At 39.1% G+C, this 22,596-nt stretch overlaps 1 protein-coding gene across 2 annotated transcripts in view; it reads left to right on the top strand.

The window, feature by feature from the left end:
- Positions 1-22,596, top strand: part of si:ch211-51h4.2 — an 86,867-nt gene continuing 64,271 nt past the window's right edge. The window contains exons 1-7 of one of the 2 annotated variants that reach the window (XM_040039870.1): positions 1-338; positions 7,860-7,901; positions 9,464-9,537; positions 9,645-9,713; positions 10,067-10,163; positions 16,178-16,316; positions 22,207-22,272. In XM_040039870.1, coding sequence (XP_039895804.1) covers positions 194-338; positions 7,860-7,901; positions 9,464-9,537; positions 9,645-9,713; positions 10,067-10,163; positions 16,178-16,316; positions 22,207-22,272 — 632 coding nt within the window. In that variant the 5' untranslated portion in view covers positions 1-193. The remainder of the gene's footprint in view (positions 339-7,859; positions 7,902-9,463; positions 9,538-9,644; positions 9,714-10,066; positions 10,164-16,177; positions 16,317-22,206; positions 22,273-22,596) is intronic. The other variant, XM_040039871.1, reaches the window with a different exon arrangement.

The following is a 22,596-nucleotide window of genomic DNA, read 5'->3' on the forward strand; positions in this document are numbered from 1 at the left end:
CACCATACCTGTTTTGAGCTAGCTTTGACTCAAACGTCCTTTGGGTGGATCATGCTCCAAACAGAAAGAAAGACCATCGAGCGCGCGCAGCATCCCGACGACAACGCGTGTTCGCGCGCTGCGAGAGAAGAGAGGGAGAGGAGGAGAGAGAGTGAGAGAGGAGATTGGGGGGGACAGAGATAGGGTAGTAAAAATGATGGCGACCGATTCAGTGGAGATAAGAAACCAAACGAGCCCCTGTCCCATCCCTGACAACAGTCTCAGCACTCTGTCCATCAAAATAACGCGGAAAAACCAGGACAGACACTGGAAGTTGCGGTTTATTTATCTGCAGTGCTGTGAGTACCGACACACACCACGACGTTTAGAGTCAAACACCGAACACAGGCTACACAAGTCCGCTCAGAAAATCATGGAAAATGTGCCGCATCCCTGTTTTAGGCGACGTTTGGTTTGTCGCAGCCGAATATATTTATCATATCAACACATTTGAAGAGACGAGCCTCCATTCATGTTACAGAGGGAGTGGAGGAGGCGGATAAACGCCCCGAAGGACAGGCACGGGGAGGACGCTGTTTCCACTAGAAAAATTAAAAAATAATTCCCGTTCATAACGCAGTAAACATACATACCTAGCTTTGCAAAACCTTGTGTTTTACAACGCTTTACATTTCACTTCGGCATGCATTTAACAAAGGAAATATATGTTTATATATATATTTACTTACTACTTCAAATTAAATTTGAAGTACTAAGTAGCAAGTTATGTGAGAGAAGTTTCATGGAAATATATGCTATAGAGTCATATTTTCACACAAGAAAAATGAAGCCACACTCCACACTACAGTGTCTGACAGGATATTTAATATTCCCAACCAGTAAAATTTTGCACTGCAGTGAAAGTTTAGTGTTGGTCTACAGGCTGTCACCACTTCCTATCAGTGAAGCAGCAGTGTTGAGTATGTGGGTTGTGACCATTACAAATTGGCCAAATCTTCTCTGCCAATTCCAAGCACTTTATTCTGCTGTGGACTCGTGTTTGGTGTCCTTTATTCAATTAGATGATGAAAGTCTCCAGAAACAACATATACTGACAATTTAACCCATCATTCATTAAACAAACAGGGGCCTCAGTAGTATGTGGAAGAACCATATACAGCCATAGCAGCTTGCCACCTCCTCCTTGTGGTGGCCACCTGCTTGGGCACACACTGCTGTGGGATGGCATCTCATTAGTCACCCAGCATTTGTCTCAAGTCAGCCAATGTGGTTGATTTGGTCACCCTGGCATGAACAGCACGCCTAGACTGTGGAGATATGGGATTGCCACTGGTTTGAGAATATTATCTCAATATTTCTCTGCATTGAGATGGCCTCCAATGTTGACAAGCTTGTTTTTCCAGTGACCATCAGACTGTAACCACCAAAGCTATTACCCTGTAAATTCAGCAGTCAGTGTTGCCCAGATTAACAAGGTCCACTTCAGGAAGGAATCAGGACACAGTGATGAGAAGTGGGCTAGTACAACAAGAAGGCATACGTGTCTGGCAGCACATATGAACCAGCTGCTAATGGATGAGATGCAACCAGAATGGTTAACCAAATGCCAGACAGTCCTGATCCCCAAGGATCCCTAGAATGGATTAGTCGCATCCACCTTGTGGTCAATAACCCGCTTCAGCACCACACCTGTCAGATATTATAGGAGCTAAGATTAACAGGCACATGGCTCATAACATGAGCAGGGCACAGAAAGGAATTGGCAGAAACACCAGCTCCTGGTAGATAGAACGCTCGTGTCAAGACTTTAAGAGGAGACTGACCAACCTGTGCGCTCCCTGGATTGAGCAAAAGAAAGCTATGACTCAGTGTCTCACACATGAAGGCCTAGAATTATACAAGATTAACAGGACCCTAAGAGCCTTCATCAGGAACAAGATGCTAGCAGGCAGGGCATATATGGAACACCATAACAAAGTAGCTGGCATAGTCTACAGCATGGGTCCCCAATCCCAGTCCACCAGGGCCGGTGTCCCTGCACGTTTTAGATGTGTCCTTGATCCATCACAGCTGATTTAAATGGATAAATTACCGTCTCAACATGTCTTGAAGTTCTCCAGAGGCCTGGTAATGAACTAATCATGTGATTCAGGTGTGTTGACCCAGGGTGAGATCTAAAACCTGCAGGGACATCGGCCCTCGTGGACTGGGACTGGGGACCCCTGGTCTACAGGAACATCTGTGCGAGTATGGCATGGAGGTCCCGAAGTCAAAATGGGATCTGCCCCCTAGGGTGGTTGCGAATGACCAAACTAAGATCGTGTGGGACGGCTGGACAAACTGGTGATGGCAAACCAACCGAACATAGTAGTGGACAAGCAGAGGAAGACAGCCATACTGATAGATTTACTGAGTTGTAGCAACATTGGGAAGAAGGAACATAAGAAGCGCCAGAAATGTACAGCACAGGTCTAGGAACAGCAAAGATACTGCGTAGAACCCTCAAGCTCCCAGCACTCTGGGGGAGGATAAAGACCACCCACAGGGCAAGTGGAGAATTTTAAAATCCCCCTTTCACCCAATCTCTACTAGATGATGTGAAGATAGATAGATAGATAGATAGATAGATCTAACTACATTGAATTGAAACAACAAAAATATATGTAATAAACATTACAGGGGAAAAATACATATTTTTGTGTATCCAGGGTAAAATTGCCTACTTCTTCCTGAATTAAGATGACAGAAGCAGACATCTCAGATTTAGTGGTTACATTTGAATTTCAGTTGTATTTGATAATTCAGTTGCTGGTGGTGTACTTATATGCTTATATAAATCCTATTGATACTATGGCAGGTATTATCATTTTGGCAAAACAGGGATTACATTTGAAGGCAAAACTGTGTTTATGAAATCCACAAATTTAAACACAAATGGATAATGTTTTGAGCAAATTTTGCATTTATGTGACCATTTCAAATTGACTGAATCAAAACTCAATATAGGGTATTGTGTGATGTTAGTGAGGGTTCCTTTGCCTTTGTCAGGCTACACAAACTCCATCATTTCCACTCTGTATGTGTTTTTTTTCTTCCTATCCTATATTGGGCAAGATTTTTCTCTTTTATTTGACAGAGACTAACACCAAAAGTCTGAGAGCTGGTATCCCTGTTGATATTTGATCTTACCCGTACAAATAATTGATGCTGTTTTAAAATTCTTCTACTGAAAGTGGAAAGTTTCTCCCAAAATCAAAATTAGATTTTCTGACATCATGACTGGAAGCCAGTTTGAGTCCAGCAAGCATCATAGACCAGGGAGCTTTGGGAACCCGATGCCTCCCATATGGAAAAGAAATAGTAAAAACTTATATGATTTACTCATGAAAGTGGCCACTTTCTCATTACTTTCATATATTGTTTTAGTAAGTATCCAAAACATACAAGTTTCATTATATAATTTTTCAAGGGATCTTATATCTGTTTTCACTCTTGTATGCTTTTCATACAAGTTTCACACAAGACAGATACAAACTTTATAAGATTTATATCTTTTCCATATGGGCTCCTTTGCAAAAAATATCAAAAATTGACTTTATGTGATGTATGAGACAGCTTGTCGACACCCTAAACATCTGCAATGATATTTTTGAACATATTCATACATTCTGGGTTTTTTTTAAAACAAGGTGTAAATGTCATTTTTGAATTTCTTATTATGTTATTATTAAATTGCATTGAAAACCTTATCACACACAAATTATCATTCGAAGCAGGTCTTTCATATATCTTCAAATATTGTCTTGAGGGAATCTTTAAGGTTAGGTTAAGTCCTAAGTCATCAACGTTCAGAGGTTAGGTTCATGTCCACATCGCGAGACATGTCACGTATTATAGCTTATTAAAGCCTCCCACCGCTGTACTTTTCACTAAGCTTTCTCTTTTTGCCAGTGTCACTGTGGCAAAGTTTTTTCCATGCACTTTCTATATAAAGAAAGTTGTGTGTTTGTATTTTGTGAGTAAGAAGTGTCAAACTGTTTGCATGAATAAAGACAGGGGTCAATCAAAAACGAAGCATCTAAATCAAAGTGCTATTTATTAATATTAGGGTCACTTTGTCCAAGTTCCATGTTCCTCTCCTGCGGTTACAGTCTATAGCTGTCTAAAATGAGTTATTGAGTTGTTATATTACATGCCTGCCCAGCTGTGAGAACGCAGACAATATGAAAGATTTTCATGACATGTCTGACTACCGTCACCATATGTGCCTCACTCATCTTTGGACGGCACTGAAAGAGTACAGAAGAGGACTGATAAGAGAATCGTAAAAAACGACCAGGCTGATTGAAAATGACAGCCTATTTCTAGTGATGATGGGAGGTCCTTAGAGTCCAAGTGATGGATCTGAATTCGACAGAAAGGTGACCTGCCTCGTCAATACAACCATCAGCTTGTGGTTGGCGAGGCTGGTTGATGGTGTTTATTGTAATTACCCAAAAAGGTTTCATAGCTTTCTGACTACTCTCTGGTAATATGTAGCACAAATGTAAAAGCTTTTATGTGATGGTAAGGCTTCAGGTGTTGTTTTCGAAGTATAGTTTGAGCTACTAAAACTAAACTGGGTTAGGGTTACTGTTGGGTCCATAAATATTTGGACAGCGGCACAGTTTTTTAAATTATGCCTTCGTACACCTTGTATGTGAAACTGTCTGATGAGTTCTGCATTTGGCTGAATCTGAGCAGAGAGTATGGCCTTGTCCACATCACAATTAGTCTTGCTTTCTATATCAGCAGTCACATTATCAATAAACACTAGTGATCTTGTTCCACTGGATCCACTGGCAGCCATGCATAGCCATGTCCATCTCCACCTTCAGATAATGTGGTGTGTTTTTGATCAAGAGCTGTTCTTCCCCTTCTCAATGCGTTTCTCCTCCCATCACTCTTAACTTTGGTTGCAGCTATTCAAAGAATTTCTTTAGATGACCGTTCGGTTCTTGAGTGTAATCACAGTGCTGTAAAACCTCTGTGGTTATATTCATGAGAACGCGCCTTGATTGTAGACTTTGGCATTGACACGTTTACCTCCTTGAGAGTGCTCTTGACTTTGCTAGATGCTGTGAAGGTTTATTTATTTGTTTGTTATTTTTTTTAACCAAAGAATAAAATATGCCATCATCAACTTCAATTTTCTTTCTCGGTCTTTCAGGCCTTTTGGTGTTGCTAAGCTGGCCATTGGATTTCTTTTTTTAAGAGTGTCTGTATTGTTGATGTGGCAACAAGTAATCAAATCCAGATCTTTTATGTGCTCAATGTATTCCAGAGGTGAAGGCCTCACCTGAGTCAATTGTCCAGTTGCTTTTGAGTCTTTGAAAATGGAGAATTATGTATACAAATGGCTGTGATTTTGAAAAAGTGAATGCAACACTTTTGTTAAACCCTGTGAGTTAAAGCTGAGATGGTGCATTTCAATAACATGTTTATTGTTTGATTTAAAATCAACTGGTTGTGTACAGAGTCAAAAAAAAGTAATTCAAATACTAAAAGTAGTTCACATAATTATTAAAATTCACATGTCGACTGTAGCTTTTTTTTCTCTCTTTTAAATACAGTGTTTGATATATATATACAGTTTTATATAAGGTGGGTGTGGCCATATGCTAAATAAATCCTGCTACTGTGTGGTGTATGGAGTGCACTGGTTCTACTGACACTGTTCCACTGTTTGAGTTCTTTCCACGGTCCCAGTATTGGTCAGACCTTAGTTTGGACTAACCGTTATGCAGTGAAGAATGAATCTGAGACAGTCTCATTCCCTCATGGTGGTGATGTGTGACAAATCGTATGGCTGAGTGATTTTCTCTGTAGCCAGGTTTGAACACCCCCCTGCTCTCGTAAACGTAGAATTACCCACCCACCAAAATACATACTATGTGGTCCCAAAACAAAACTATTTTTGTGACTAGTGAAAAAGAAGTACCTAGGAGTTCCCCCCCCCCCCCAACACACACACACACTTTAAGCATGATGAGACAAAATGTAGACTATACCCGCAGGAGAGCTTGGTTGACTACAGTGAGTAGTGACTAAAAGTGGATCAGATGGAGCTTACACTGCATAAAGGCATAACATTTCATGGTCCTTTATTGTTATTTTCCCTGGTCCTCCCTCCTTATTTGGCCAGCAGAGTTACCCTCTTTCTGTTCTCTCTTCTCATGTGATGTTGCGGCTTCTTGTGTGCACATTAATTTCAAAGAGTGCAAAGGTGTCCTCACCTAAAAACGTCCTTATCCATGTTGCAGATTGTGCAGAGATACCAACATGAAAGTGCAGCAGTATTAATTGCTAATTAATACCAATTGATACTAATATTATTCCCAATAAGCAAAAACTGCGCTTCCCAAACATAAAGATTGCAAACTCCATAACACTGACCAGGACCATTCATTTGAGTTAGTGGTACATTATAATTATAGAAAATGCTAACAGCTTCATTTTGCTGTTTAACATTTTAGTGTACGTTGATATCTGTGATATCTGCTGCTTGATGGAGGCAGTGTGAAGGATCGTTTGGGGTTATTCACTTTAATCCTGAATTTAAATCTCAGAGTGATAGCGGTTACATAGAACGAGTTGTTTATGTGAGCCCGAGTGAGCTCGGAGATGATGTGTGCAGCTCTGAAAAATGTAGTTCCTTCCACAGCTGTGATTACACTGAAAAGGCCGATTGCACAGTGGAGATACAGTGAAAGCTCTGCTGAGATATCAGGAAGGGTGCTGAAGTTATTTGAATTTGTTCTGCCTGGTTTATTTCTTTGTCTTTTATGCTAGACCATACACTCAATGCGTTCATCTGCTTTTCTATTGAGTATCTGTATGCTTAGGAAATGATAATGTGAGTCAGTGTGATTTGTCAATTTAATTTAGCCTTAAAAATAGCTGTAGAGTGGGAAGGCACTAATATATATATATATATATATGTGTGTGTGTATTGAAACTGTTAATTGAGAGGTGCTCGACAAATATTGAAGACTCTGTAATGTAAGTTTTGGGGATATATAAGTAGAACCCCTACTTCTTTGGTCTGGAGTTGTCATATCAAATCTAAAAAATATCGTATGGTTTTGCTGTCTCTTATATAACCTTTAGTGTTGAGTCAGCTCCATCTAATCCAAGGGTGGGGAACTCCAGGCCTCAAGGGCCGGTGTCCTGCAGGTTTTAGGTATCACCCTGCATCAACACACCTGAATCAAATGATTAGTTCATTAACAGGCCTCTGGAGAACTTGAAGCCATTTAAATCAGCTATGTTGGATCAAGAACACGTCTAAAACCTGCAGGACACCGGCCCTTGAGGCCTTGAGTTCCCCCACCCCCAATCTAATGAATGAAAGTAAAGAAGGTCCTGGCTGTGTTCAGTTTCATGGTGTGTGTTGAACACTGTTATATTTAGTAAGTTTTGGCCCTATAGCAGCTGATCATTGCATGCACTACTTTTTGTAAGATGGCATAGTTTCTGTACCAAATGTGTGTTGTTTGGGTTGCACTTCGAAGACATCCACCAAACAGGGCAAAGGCTGTTTATGAACCAAAGCTGCAGCAAGTAATGCTACCCTGGAGGGTGTGGCCTGGGCAGGAAGAGGCCACCTTTGACCATGCGTTCTCAGCTTAAGGCTCTTGCAGACATTCCTCCTGATTTGTTTCACCCAACTCAGTTGGTATTTGCAATATATTTAATTTTGTCTTTCTGTGAACCTCGGTGTTATTTTGTATGTTCAAGTCAAACATTTTGCTCCTACAAGTAAAACAAGAAATAATCATAATAATAATCATTTAAATAATCACTTTCTGTCTTCCCAGACTTTTTGACCATTGCAACAATACTGGGAACTGGAATCTTAGGTGAGTATTCACATATTCACAGCTTTTTTTTTTTTTTCTTGAGGTGCATGAATCACAGTTTTTACAACATCAAGTAAAACATCTGATAAGCAAACACACGTCGGTCTGTCCTGGAGGTTAACATCTTGGGCTGGGGTGTATAGTCCGCAGCAACAATAGCACTTTAGCTATTATGGTTTAGTTTTTTCTGTGTGTGCGCTTGTTTGTTTCTGTACTAAAAATGGTTGGACAGTGAGTAGTTGTTCTTCCTCTTCTGAAAGGTCTACTTCGGAAATTAAGGTTAAAGCCTGTTCTTCTCTGTTTGTTTGCTGGTTTTTCTGAGTCATCAGCCTTGGGTTTATTATGTTGGCTCAGCACTTGACCATATTTGTTTTTAGATGAGTTAACACTTGTTTTGATGCACATAGAGTAGGTTAATGAGTTGACATCTTCAGTAAGCTCTTTGTGAGATGCACTCATTTCTGCTTATGGAACACATGTAGAGCCAATCTCAGTGGGAGGTTTTTATGAAACAAAACGCTGAAACTTAAATCACTATTCGGAGTGAGAATAACGCTCTGAATGACAAAGTAAATGTTCAAGTGAACTCTTATCAGGGCAGATGAACACCTCAAAAGCAAAATTTTACATACTTTTACGTACATAGTTGTTTCCATGTTATCCTTCCCTGCTGCTCCTGTTTGACATGTGCTGAATCCTTGTGCAAAAAAAAATCTGCAGGGATTCAGAATACACATTTCTTGAGGACACTTGGAATTGGATGATGAGTCAGAACAGTAAGTCAAGTGACTTAATACTTAATGTTGAGACTGAAGGTAATTTGGTGGCAAGCAAAAAAAACTATTGGAAAAACAAGACAAATTCAGAGGCAGCGTTTAAAACAACCAGAGTTCTGGATGAGACAAAAGAAGGAATTTCGTACATTTCAGTATGAGATGAACAACGCTACAAACTGCTCTGAGAATTTACTGAATAGTAGAAACAAGATCCTTCCCACACAGTCTCAAAATAAACCCGACTCTTCACAGAAGTATTTATTAAAAGTTTACTGCACTGGAGTATTGTGACTTGGCTAACACAGTGGTCGAAACTTTAGAGAGCTGTATTTTTTCTTTCTACTGGATGAATATAACTTGAAGCATAATTAAAGCGCTGTCCATCTCCTGGCTGTCATTGGCAGTGCAAATTTAAGTGTGGTTTATGAAGTGTAGTTAACACCAGAGAGATTTTTGTAGAGGTGGAAATTACATGGAACATTACATTTAAGTACTTTGTTTTCAGCAGGGTCTTCATGTAGTTCCACAAAGGTGGAGCCCTTCCAAGTTAATACTTGTTCAGTCACTTAAATCTCATATTGAAATCAGCACCATCCATTAAATTTTATGGGAAGTTTGAGCCAGAGTACAGAGGAGTGTCTGAGAGAGCGAAAAACGAGCCGAGATAGTGATAGACAGGCAGGTGGATATGCTGACAAAGAGTCAGACATTGTCTAGCACATATCTTCTGGTAAGCTTAGATGGGAATGAAATTCAGAAATAGTTCCACATCGTTTTAATTTGCAGGTCTTCCAGTAACGATAGCCCATGCTGGACTGGTGCCTTTCCTGTTCTCCTTTATTGTTGGCTTCTTTGTCCAGGTAAGTAATACACAACCTCTGATTTTATGGTTTTATAGTTCATGAAACGACCACAACCATTTCAACCACAAAACCTACATGTATTTCCCGTATTCTTTCCCATGCAGGCCTTGCTAATCTACCTGTTTGTGGAGCTTCTTCAGAAATGTCAGGTGATGCAGCTGGAATCCTTAAAGGTCAGTAACTGAATTAAACCTGTGTAGTGCCTACATTTTATGTTTTGCTGTCCAAAAGTACTTAACTGGCAAGAAGCTAGAAGCTTCATTCTGCACTAATAATAATCAAAGACATGAAATATAGCTGGAGCCTTTAGGAAGGATTAGGGATTAAGGGAATGAAAACTTGATACAGAAACATGATACAGAGCACGGATTTAGAACTTTTTTTAAACACAAATCTTTACCCTGATACTTTCCCTGCATGTCAAACGAAGAAGTGTATTAAAGCTTACCTTACTTATTCATCATTTTCTGGTTTCGTTTTGGTCAAGTGGAAAGCTAAATGACTCTACTTTCTGTGGTAATCATAGACAGGTGTTGCAGAGTGTATAGTCATGGATCAGGTGGGTGTGGAGGATCCAGTTCATACTGAGGAAGAAGATGATGACAGTGAAAATGCAGAAGCAGGTGAGAAGCCCGTTATACAAACTTAAATTCTTTAGAAGTAATTTTGTTGCTAAAGGAACCAAACCTGGAACACGATTCTTCCATCAAAATGTAGCTAAAAATGAGACATTTCGTATACTATAACCAAGTGCGTGTTTGTGTGTGTGTATATTTTTGTGTATATTTTTTTAATATATTTTGCTATTAAAACTTTGAAATGCCCCATGACATTTATGCTCAAACGTAGTTATGGAAAAAGATGTTCTGGGGGGAAAAGAGAGCTTTTAGCTTTAGATTGTAACATTTGGAGTGGGTGTAAAATTGATTTTTCTGCAGAGTTTAGACTCTAAATGTGTTTTTCAACTTTGAAAATTTCACGTGTATCTTTTGTACTCAAGATGTTACCAGTTATAAAAAAAAAAAAAAAAGAAGTCTATTTAAAAAGTGCCAAATTTCAACCCACTGCTATGTACTTTGAGGGCCTGTAACTAGAACATTTCTTATAATATGAAGGTCACATTTTGCAGGCTTTAATAGCTGCGCTCAAGTTGTTGTACAAAAAGAAAATAAACATTCTGTTTCTGAGCGGCTCATGTGGGAGGCAGTTACTGATTTTTCCATAGGAATTTTTCCCAGTGTTTTAAATGGACTTAAACTAATACATTGGGGCAGGACTGATTTGAATTATATTATTCTGTTGACTAAATTTTTCAGATCACTAATTACATTCAGGAATACTAATTAAACTGGTTTTAAACAGGAGATATGCATGTGTGCTAATTTATGAAGCCTAATTTGTTATAACCTAAAGTAGAGGAATCATTTTTAAATATTAGCGATGACACTAACACTCTGTGCGTCGGTGAGGCGCTAATTTGCAAGCCAGTTTTTCAGGAATATAATCATAATTTACTAAGAATTCTGTGTTTTCTGATCTGCATTGTAGTTGTAGTTGTTTGATAGTGAAACTGATCAGCATTCGTGCATACAGTACTCACCTAAATGCTTGCCTGTTAATTCAAGACCACTGCAAATGTACTAATTTGCAAATGGTTCAACAATGTATTTGTGTGATGGTTTTAAACCATCACACAAATACATTATTTGTGGTATTTGTGTGATATTGTGCACAGAAATATTGCTTAATGTCTACTCTTTAAAAAATTTCTAAAAACAAGTTAAAGCCTTGACCTTGGCTTTGTGAGGCTGTGGTAATGGAAAATAAGGAGGCACTTGCTAGAGATGGGAGAAATTTGCCTTTTTACATGTGAAAGGTGTATTTTAACCTAAATTGTGATGTTTTTCAAAATACCACTCCCTGCTCTGTCTACCCCCAACTTTTGACTTACTTTGGTTTTATACTGCCAAATTCAGTAACATACTACCCTGCGCATCATAAAATTATGCTTAGTGTCACTATGCATTAGTGAGAACCTGCTGCTTAATTCTTTGAACTATAATTATTTTTTGATTATTGATAAGGCATATTCAAGGTTGCTTTTCAAAGCTTTCTTTTTGCATTTCTAAATTGATGCTTGTGCTGCATGTTTACACATACATGTATAGAAATAAACACACATTTCTCATAAATTCTCTGCATTCATTGCTTGGGTTTGTTTACTAAAGATCTCTTGCAATTAATCACATTCCTCTCCAGTGCTGCTTGGAATACTCTGAGAGGAGCTGTAGATATCACAAGCATTACTACATTCACATATATCATCTGTATAATATCTTTAGTATCTAGCTTTACCTTGACTTAAATGTATGACGTGAGTAGAGTCATAGATAAACCCGTCAGTATACCTAAATGGTGGAGATGAAAAGGAAACATCAATACATAAACCATGATTTAGAAAAAGTTCAAGTACATACTCAGGATGTGGCTCTCAGTAATTGAAAGATCTATTGGGTCTCTGAATTATGCCTTCTGCAGTTTATGGATTATTTGCAAATAGGGCTGCCACAAACAATTATTTTGATAGTCGACTAGTCACAGATTATTTTTGCGATTAGTCGACTAATCAGATCATGCATCCTTTGGACGTAAAACGTACAGCTTATTGCACCAGCAGCATCTGCTCTTATATAACTAGCATTAGCTTACAGCTTTAAGTGTTTAAGGTATGTGCTAACTAAAAATAAAGATGATAGTTTATTAAATTTTAATGAAATTTGCAGATTGTTTCGGTGAAGTTTAATAAACTCCTTGCTTGCTATCTAAACTGTAACGGGACACCGGAGTATATTCTCGAGCATCTCACACTTCTGATAATCAGTTGTCTGCTTGACGTTTATTCAGCTGTGTAAAAACTATAACTTTAATCTCAGCCAAACCGATTTACTCAGGAACAAATAAAATACTGAAAACAAGCCAAACAATAACATTTTTAAGTTATCTAAGTGACTTATATATATTTATCCTGAGTAGCGAAAGACGGCGGTGGGTTTGAAAACGATTTGCCGGGAGTCCGGTGTTCTCACGGGCTCTAGAGAGCCTTGAACCCCGGCTCGCTATCGAGCTGGTGGGTAACAGACATCTCCGAAAACGTCGGAGCGCTTTTGAAAATATGCGGTGTCTTGATAAACTGAGCAGATATTTGAGGTTTACACAGCTACATTCTCGCTTGAAAATATGTTAAACGTTTATTTTGTGACCCAGAAAGAATAATAAGAGTAATATTAAAACTAACTAGCTGCCGCCATTGTTGGAAACTGAGCAGGGCCGCGCTATGAATTCTGGGACACTGCTCCTTCTTCTTCTTCTTCGGGTTTAACGGCATCTGGCATCCTTGTACATGCAGTGCTGCCATCTTCTGTTTCAGTCCGTTATTACGCTCTTAAATCCTACTACTTATTCCTGCGTCTTTTGTGATCTTGCAAAACTTCAAACGACGCATCGACTATTAATCGCGACTGGTCGACTAATCGTGGCAGCCCTATTTGCAAATAAAAAACAGAAAAAAGTGGCGTGTTGGACATATTTACATAATGTATTCTGTATATGTATATAGTAGGGGTGCAACGATACACAAAATTCACGGTTCGGTTCGATACTTTGGTGTCACGGTTCGATATTTTTTCGATACAAAAAAAAATGTTCATGCCTTTTTAATTTGTCATTTATTAAAATTATAAATATATATTTTAACTCAAAGGTACAGTTTTTAAATTTAACCCTAACCCTTGTGCGTGTTTTTTATTTTGACAGCGAATGCGCACCTGCGGACCACTTATGTGCAGCCCTGGTTATTTAGCTCATCATATTGCAGCCACAGAAATTCTTTTGTCCATGAAACCATAAAGCTGCACTTTCTTTTTGCCTTATAGTCTGATTTGTCATAACTTCTCCGTTTTGTGGTAAGCTTTTCTTTGGCTGTCACTTCTTCACCCTGACCTGTCTTATTTGGCTCAGCAGAACTGAAATATATATGCTGCTGGTTTTACACACGCACTCACATAAGCTCAGCGATTCTCTGCGCGATCAACCTCTCACATGTTTAAGCTTGCTGCGGGAGATTTCACTTGTCATGTTTGCATAGTAAGCTAACGATTGATAAGACGATGTCAGAGGAATTGGTGCACAAATTATCATCACTCACAGATCAGTGCTGTCGCTCTCTATACACAGTTCGCACGATTGCAAAGTGAAAGCAAAAAACAAGCGCAAATTCAAACGCGATTTCAATATGTCACATATTGACAGTGGCTCACCGATGCCAATGACATAATTACCCAGCTACATTTCTGAAAGAATGCAAAAGCATTGACATATATTTTTCCTTCCTACAATAGCCCGACGGGCAGGGAAGAGATAGATTTTGGTAGCCCGACTGAAAAAATCGCTAGCTCCAGGACGTCGGGCTAGCGATATTGCAAGCCCTGTATCTGATTGAGGAATCACTCATCTTTGGAAAAGAGAGTTTATTACAGAGAAATGTCTCAAAATAAAAGCTATACTATCCGCTTCTTCTGGGCTATATTCTCAGCAGCATAAGGAGAATCATGTGCTAACAGCTGTCTAAATGACTCGGCTAAAGTTAGTAGCATGCTTGTTGTTTTTGTCTTTGCACTAGGATGATGTCGGCGTAAATGTGCAGTCATATTCGTTGTGTTCCCACTAGTGCTTTCAGGTTAATCTCGTTGAAATGACCTTAACGCCACAACACGGCAAATCTCCGTTAACGAGCTACCGCCGATCGCCCCGTGCATGGGGCTAGACGGCCAACACGTTAACGAGCTAACTGCGCTAACACACTAGTTCCCACTAGTAATTGAGCATTGCATGACACATCCAACATACTGTTTTACTTTAGTCCATGACTCGCTTACCTTCAGGGTCATAAGTCACATGAAAACCAAAATAATTCCAAACGCCAGATCTGAATGAGAGTGGGGGAGGTCCATGTTGCAAGGAGAGCTTAACTTCTGTCTTGCTAGCTTGCCCTGCGCTCTTCCTTCTGACTATGCTGTCTGTGTTGAGCGCTCAGTGGATCTGTGCTCGACAGTGCAGCCTAGGCGGAGTAGTCGAACGCAGATTCACTGAGCGCTCAACACAGACGGCATCGTCAGAAGGAAAGTTGATAAAATAAATTACAAATGTTGTATTGTTCGATACATATGCGTACCGAACCGAAAGCACTGTATCGAACGGTTCAATATCGATACGAATATCGTTGCACCCCTAGTATATAGATTGTTGTTAAGCTGCAAATGGATGTTAGCCTTGTCTTGGCCAGCTACAGCATTGAAATGCACCTTATACATTTAATCCATCAGTAAAATGGTTAACAAGCTTAAAAAACAGTCAAAGGAAATTTGTTTTTAAAATTTGATGTGTCCCAGTATAAACCAGCCGTCATTATCAAATCAGACAAAAATTCCTCTTCACCATGAAAGCTGCATGTTAATGCGGGGAATTCTAATATTTTATTCATACATGGTACTAATTCTGGTTTGGAATTTTTTTTTTTTTTTTTTGTTTGTATAGTGATCCTGTTGTGTTTGTGTTTCAGTGCCCTAGTCTTACTTAATGGACTTCTGCATTGCTATTCATTTAACAGGCATGTTTGCCATTAATTTAACATGCTGGTTTTAACTGTCACATTTAATAATGTACACTCTGCCAGGTCCACTTTCATCAAAGTTATTATCATCTGTCCTTGCAACATGCATGCGAGTTCAAACCCAGAACAGCAGCAACAAAGACTGTGGGTTACTTGAAGAGCAGAATCTGTGGCAATAGCTGCAGCATTCTTCAAGCTCAGTGTTCAAGTCAGCACTTTAAGGAAGCTGAAATAAGCTGTAAAAGAACAATGCATAGCATAATCGGTAGTTGAAACAGAATATTAAAAAAAGTGATGGGCTGTAGTAAGGACCGTCAAGCCTCCAAAGAACTTTTTAAACACCCTTCTTTTGATATGTTGTCTTCACTCATTTTTTGTCTCTTGGGGGTTATCATGAAAACAATGAAAAGATTCTTTGGGGGTTTCGTGACCTTAAACTCTCTTGTTGCGTTGTGTGTGGGTTTTGTCTGGGTACTCCTGCTTCGTCTCAGAGGCCAACGACACGCTTGTTAGATTAATTGGTGATTGTAGGTGTGAATGTGAGTGTGAATGGTTGTCTGTCCCTGTGTTAACCCTCTGATACATTGGTAACCTATATAGGGTGTGTTCTCCTGTCTGCCCTATGACAGCTGGAATAGACTCTAGCTTAGTTGTGACTGAATTGGATAAGAAAACTGATGGATGGATGGATTATTTTTATGTTTAAAATTCCTGGATATGTTCTTTAGTGCTATTCACCTTCAGGAGGCTTGAAAAAGTGCAAATAACATGAAAAATGAAAATCTGAGAGGGGAAACTATCATTCATGTCCACATTGAGGCTATAGCCTGTGATAAAAGGGCCACGAGTCTACTTTCTTTGGAAATGATGTGCTAAGCTGAACATTTGGCAGCTTTTTTTTTTTTTTTTACTGTAGCAGTTTGAGGTTCGATGAATTGATTGCCTCCTGCATTTGTCTGTGTCTTTTAGATACAGGTTTACTACAGCCGGATGCAGCAGCTCTGCATGACCAAGCCGGCAGTCTGCAGCCGAACCTTCATCTGCTTGGGCGAATCTTCCTCTCCCGCCCCATGAGCCATGCTTTTAACTGCATTCTCCTCTTCCAATTGTAAGTTACCATGGCAATGATCTTTGCAGGTTCTTAAAGTTGCATCATTTACCAGTCACACATTAAGTACCACTGAGTGTGGGAGGAATGTGGTTGAATTCGGTGTTTTGCAGCACTTCGCTCTACATGTGATGGAGAATAAGTTCAACCTTTGTTAATGAGCTGTAAGCATTTTTTGTTTTAGTTTCTTTTTTTTCCCTTTTTGAAGGGCTGATCACTCTTAGACTGCTCCAGCTGTTTCTTCAGCCTGTGGTGTTTCTCTATTTTCTTATGCTCCTGATTTTAAGAAGCTGAATAGTATAGTGGCACCATTACAACCTCTGGAACAATTGGTAAGGGATTCCAGCCAGGGCATGTATTCAGTAAGGGTCACCAGGCTAGGTCCGCCATGCTACCCAAGCCTACCTCAAGCTGTGGCTTGGAACTCTCTTGAGATAGCACAGGTCAGGGTGAGGGTATAAAACCACTTCCAAAGCACTAAATGTCCCTTGGGAGATAATGACCTCAGTACATGTGGAATGGCAGAAGTCTGAAGCCATGGAAACTTTTATTCAAGTTGGTTTGAATCTGTGGAGGAGGCTAAAGTTACTAGTAGTTCGGATTCTTCTCATTCACTGAGAAACTGACCATGGAGTATGACAGTGCTTCGAGTGCCTGTCAGCATCTGGGATAAACTACACATACCAAGAGTGCATAGCTTGTTCAGATTTTCCCATGAAAACTTAATGCTGCCAAGCAAGCTTCTGAAATAACTTATTTTGTAAATAAGTTATTTATTAGATTAATAAAAACTTGAAAATAACCAAATATGCTTTCCTCGGGTAAAAACCACCCAGTCATTACTGCCCCCTAATGTGTACATGTCACAATTATGAAAGTAAGTTCTTTCTAAAAATGTAACTCATTTCTAAAAATTCCGGGAAATGTCAAAAGTATTATATAATACTTCTATAAGAATTGGGAATATCACCAGATTCTTATATTGTTGACTCGCACACTCTTACTGTAATGAGTGAAAGATGCTGCACAAAGTGCAGGGTATAAGAGGGGCATTTTTCTACAAATGTAAGGAAGCCTTCCATTGTCTGTTTTTTGTTTTTGTTTTTTTACTCGAGGTGTGTGCACTTATCTCTGAACTACCCATTTGTAGGAAATGACATAAGAAATGAAGCAGTTGGGGTGGTGGAGTAGCATTCCACAGTCTGCTGTAGTTTGTAGACATTCATTTAAGATCCAACTCAATGGAAAAACCCAAAGTGTTGTGTTGTGATGGGTCCAAAGAAGGAGAAACTACACAATTGTTTTTCCTGTGAATTATAAACATTATCACAGCCTCACACATGCAGTAGGTTACTTTCCAAGTCTAGTAAGACTGTTCTGTAAAGGTGCATTATGGATTTTTTATTTTTTATTTTTTGCTTGGTTCATGAATGTTTTCAAGGTTTTGTTTTGTTTTTTTATAGTTACTCTTTCAGATTAGACACGACGCTGAGTTTTCCTAGAACAGGCTTCATAACTTGTTTTTCACACCTGTCCCTTTAAAAGTCACATTAGAATAAATCCTAATATCATATTTGGCCATTGTCTTTTGGTTTTCCCCCTTCGGGCGTTGTTACACAGTGATATTTTAAACCTGTCGAGTAATTTCATTTTCAGTGTCCTGCACCAGCACAACTACTCTTAACTGAGCGAGCACAGCAGACTTGTGTAAAAACTGTCCTTGAGGTTCAGACTTTATATCACTGGCTTCTGCTGCACAGTCTTGAAATATTGAGTTACAAGCCTGAGCCAAATAGTGATAAAATATGATCACTGCTGCACCATCTGCAGTCCACCAACTTTTTTTAAGTAACCTGTTTTCAGTTACTGTTGTCTGTCCTTAATTTAAATGTGACAGCTGGTAAATGAAACTTTGCATTGAAATGCTTAAACAGGGAATCTGCTGTGGCTGGCTGAGGTCGAAATCTCCTGATTATGCATGAAAGCAAAGCACAATCACAGCTGACGCAAAAATACTGACCATTAATTTTAATTATATGCATATTGTAGAAAAACACACACTATATTTCCTGCAAAAATAATGGGAATGTAATGTTTGATTTCCCTAATGGAAATTTCTGTTCCTTATCAATTTCTCCTCTGGCTCAAAACTAATGATCTGTCTGGGTCAGTCTGTGGAAGTAATGGTCTAGAAAAGTCATTCTTTTTGCTAATATTTATTTATTTTTAATTTGAGGATAAACACTGATGCATCACCCTCCAAATGAGTGTCTTCAATTAAAGTAATGACCAAATGTTGCCAATGTAGGTACTTTGACTTGTCCATCCTGTTGTATCCTGCATTGTTTTTCTTTTTTTATTCTTAACAGAAATACACCAGTGTGCTGTTAATCAGTTTAGGTTTGAATTATTTGTTTGCACCATTGACAGATTTGTGTGTCCATGTGTGTGTCCTTATGGGCACAGAGGAGGGGCACAGGGCTTTTAACATCGTCGGTGGAAGGTCTTGTTATCAGTGTGTGAACAGCTCTGAAACACCTGGACAATCGATAGTTCCCTCATTGTGTTCAAGGAGGCTTAGTGGTCGATCAATGCAGAGGCTCAGCCCCGCTAACGCACACACAACACACGACCTGCATCTTTTACCCTTGGCGCCCCTCGCTCTTTATGCACTGCCCTACACGGTAGAGCTGCTGTAAAGTGTGCATTTTGGCACAGCCATGCAGGGCACCTTATGCACACAGAATGTATGAGTACATATAAGTAATCTAACACAAATTGCTTGATGAAATGTGTTTGCGCTTTATTAATTTCATGTACCCATGTACTTTTTTTGACTTTATAAAACTAGAATTTAAGGATGAAACTCTAAAACTTCTCTCTTGTCTTCCCCAGAGATCCGTACACACCCACACATGCAGACTAATGAGTGGATTATATAGCCAAGTCGTAAAGATAAAATGTGCGAAATATCTGCCTTACTGAACCTCTACCAAATCTCCATTACATTTTTGTGAGTTTAAGGGGAAGTACACAGTCTGCAGAATCTTTGTCATTTTAAAATGCTTTACCAAAGGCCAGACGTTTTATTAAAATATTATTAGAAACATTATACAAACAGCCAATCGTGTAGCCGACGTACATAAAATCATCCAGATACAGGTCAGGAGCTGGAGTTACCGTTCATGGCAAACACTGGAGGAAAACGGTGATCTCGCTGATGTTCTGTGGAGAGAATCACTGTATTGGTAGAGGAGAACAGCCAGGTCGGTTGGCTCTGACAGAAGGGTCACTCAGATAAGCACACCTTACAACCAAGTGTAAGCATCTCACACTGCACAGCACACTGAAGCAGATAGACCCCTGTCAATCAAAACAAAAAAAGAAATTTGAGGTAGTGGAAGGTGATAGACAAATACAGACATCCATTTTTTTTTTTCAATGAAAACAACACATGAGATGTCACAAATTACTAAATAACTAGATAACTAAGATAATGCCTCTGGAGTTTTTCAGGAACCACATATTTCTTCTAACCTTTTTTTGAATGCTCACATACTGTAGCTGGGTATATTTCATTTTAAGTGGGTTGCAATGTTACTGTCCACAGTCTGTGTTTTACTTGCAGTAGACAGAACTAAGCAACATCCCCAAGCAGACAGGTGCACGACTAGCATAGAAACTAAACACATGTACTGCTGTGAACGCTGTCACAGCCAAATAGATATTGGCAACCTAAAGAAATCCGTATCAGTTTGAGTATATACTATACTTAAAACATTTTCATCTCATTATCTGCTGTTGGACTGCGCTTTCCATCAAGAAAGTGAAATGATTACACTCCACCAGACTCTATTTACAGAAACAGGACTTTTACTTGTGAAAATAACAGATTGATTGGATGCTTTTTGTGGATCTTTAGCATTTTCATTGTTTATTTTGCAAACTAACATCATAAAAGGAGGAGCGACTAACATTTTCAGTTTAGTAGATATCTGATATTGTCTGGAAGCTTTGAAAAAGTTAACACAGCAATAACCTTTATTCATTGTAGCCATATGTCAGATTTTTAACATTATATTATCATGTCTTTTAACCTAAAGAAAGCTTAAAAATACTGATGTAAATGAATAAGGAAATATTGTATTTTTTTTTTTAAGAAAAAATGTTTCTCAGAAATATTTTTTGTAGGCCTAATATGAGGCTACACTGCTCACATCAAAACTGCGTTGACATATACATATGCTAGCCTCTATATTTGGCATCAACAGTATGACTCCATGGACTCACCCTGCCGTATGTTAACAACCCAGGCTAGTGATGGTGTCTCAGAAATCCTTTACCCTCCTGCTCAGGCACCAGGCCTTAATCAGATCATTGTGTTGTGGATGTGATAAAAGATATGACTGGTAACAGGAATGTGCAAATGAGAAAGATATTAGAGAAATATATTTTATACCATTCGTGTGCATCTCCTGAACAATTGTTCCTGTACGAGTTCAGACCTGGTTGCATCATAATTTCCATGACTGTTCATAGCTTGTGTAAGAGTTTGTGTGGACATGCGTTTAGAAACCAGTGTTCTCCCAGTAAACGAGCACAAATGTTACCATCTACCCCAAATGAAGGCCCCCTGTTTTGGACACAGTTTAGAAGATCTAGTCCGTATTTCACATGTGCATTTGCAAGTGATTGGATCTAAGGAATCCCAACTTTATCCCAGAGTCTTTTATAAGGCTGGATGTTGTCCAGAGGTAGAGGATCAGAGGGTTTGAAGGGGAGAAGTTGGCCAAATTTATATTAAGCAAATATTTTTCGTTTTAAGGGGGAAACTTTTTGGTCTAACCTCATACCAGAGGTTGATGAGGACATTTGTGCTGCGCAAGTTGTGTGATTTCATATGTTTTTGACTTATGTTGTGTGGATGTTGTGTTTTCATGTGTATACAACTGTATTACTGTGGCACCACAGGTTAGCAGAAATGTTCAAGTATTCAGAATGATAGAAGTAAACGTTGTTTTTCTTTGTATTTTGCCTTTTTAAGTCCACATGTTATATCTTGACTTTGAAATCTCTCGCTGCAACATTGACATCACTGCTTCTCTGTTCTTTGCTTTTCAACTCTGGCAAGTTTTTTTTTTTTTCCTTATGTTCAAAAATATGGTTTAAACTGCTGTAGATGAGAGGACTAGGCTGCATAAAACTTCCTAAATTTGTTGGCATTTCCTTTCAAGATTTGAAAGCGGGGAGATATGAAAGAGTGGGCGTAACGCCGTGCTCCAAAATAACATTTAGCTGTCTGGAGAAACCACTAATAGATTTGCAGTCTCAACAACCAACTGTTGAGAGATTACAGGAGCTTAGACTTATAAGGAATGGAACAGATGTTGAGCTCCAAAAACCTGTCTTGTCATTCACGTGGGATTGAAACGTACTGTAAAGACACTCACTTCTAATGTTTAGCAACATCCGGCTTCTTCGTGACGGTACAGCATTTTGCAAGCAGATTTCTGGCTTGATGTGGGTGTGTGATGTTCAAAGTACATGTAAAATATACAACCAAAACATTTTCTTTAAGTAGCCCCCGAAGGCACCTTTTTTTGTTTGGAGAAAATATAAAATCGAAAAGTTGTGGAGGATCAAGGCACTGCATGGAAAACAAGAAACTATTACAAAATTAAATCTCTTCATTGCCTCGGGCGCTATGATGCAGTAACAACCTAATGTTTAATACAACGGAGGAGTGCTTGTCACTAAGACTGTAGAGGATGACTGATCACTACTTAATACCTAAGCGCCTCTCTTTCTCTCCTTTTCCTTCCCTGCTTTCCTCTGCCTGTATCTCTGTTTTTCCCCTTTTCTGTCTTTTTCTATTACTGTCTTTCTCCAGCATTTCAATTGGAATTAGTTATGTCTTAGCTGGCAGTGAGGCCTACGCTGCACTTCTTAATGTCAGGTAAGTCTTACGATCATGCTACTTGGTTAAACTGTAGCTTTTTAGGTTATTCTGATTAATTTCACGTTACGCTTCTCTTTAATCAAACCTAAATCCAGTTTCAAACCATGCACAAGGGATGGGAATCCTTTCATCATATCTTTTTCGGCTCTGCTTTCAACATCTGTTAATTAGCTTTTATGTGGCTGCCTCTGTCAGTTTTTGCTTGCATTATCTGGGGTGCTAGGCTTTCCGATTTAGCCTAATGGGCCTTATGTATGCTATCCTCTACATAGTTTACATGCAGTATGGTGAGGGGATCAAGATGGCTTAGCCTGACATATG

Source organism: Simochromis diagramma, unplaced genomic scaffold (genome assembly GCF_900408965.1).
Source record: "Simochromis diagramma unplaced genomic scaffold, fSimDia1.1 OVJJ01000026.1, whole genome shotgun sequence".
NCBI classification, from domain to species: domain Eukaryota; kingdom Metazoa; phylum Chordata; class Actinopteri; order Cichliformes; family Cichlidae; genus Simochromis; species Simochromis diagramma.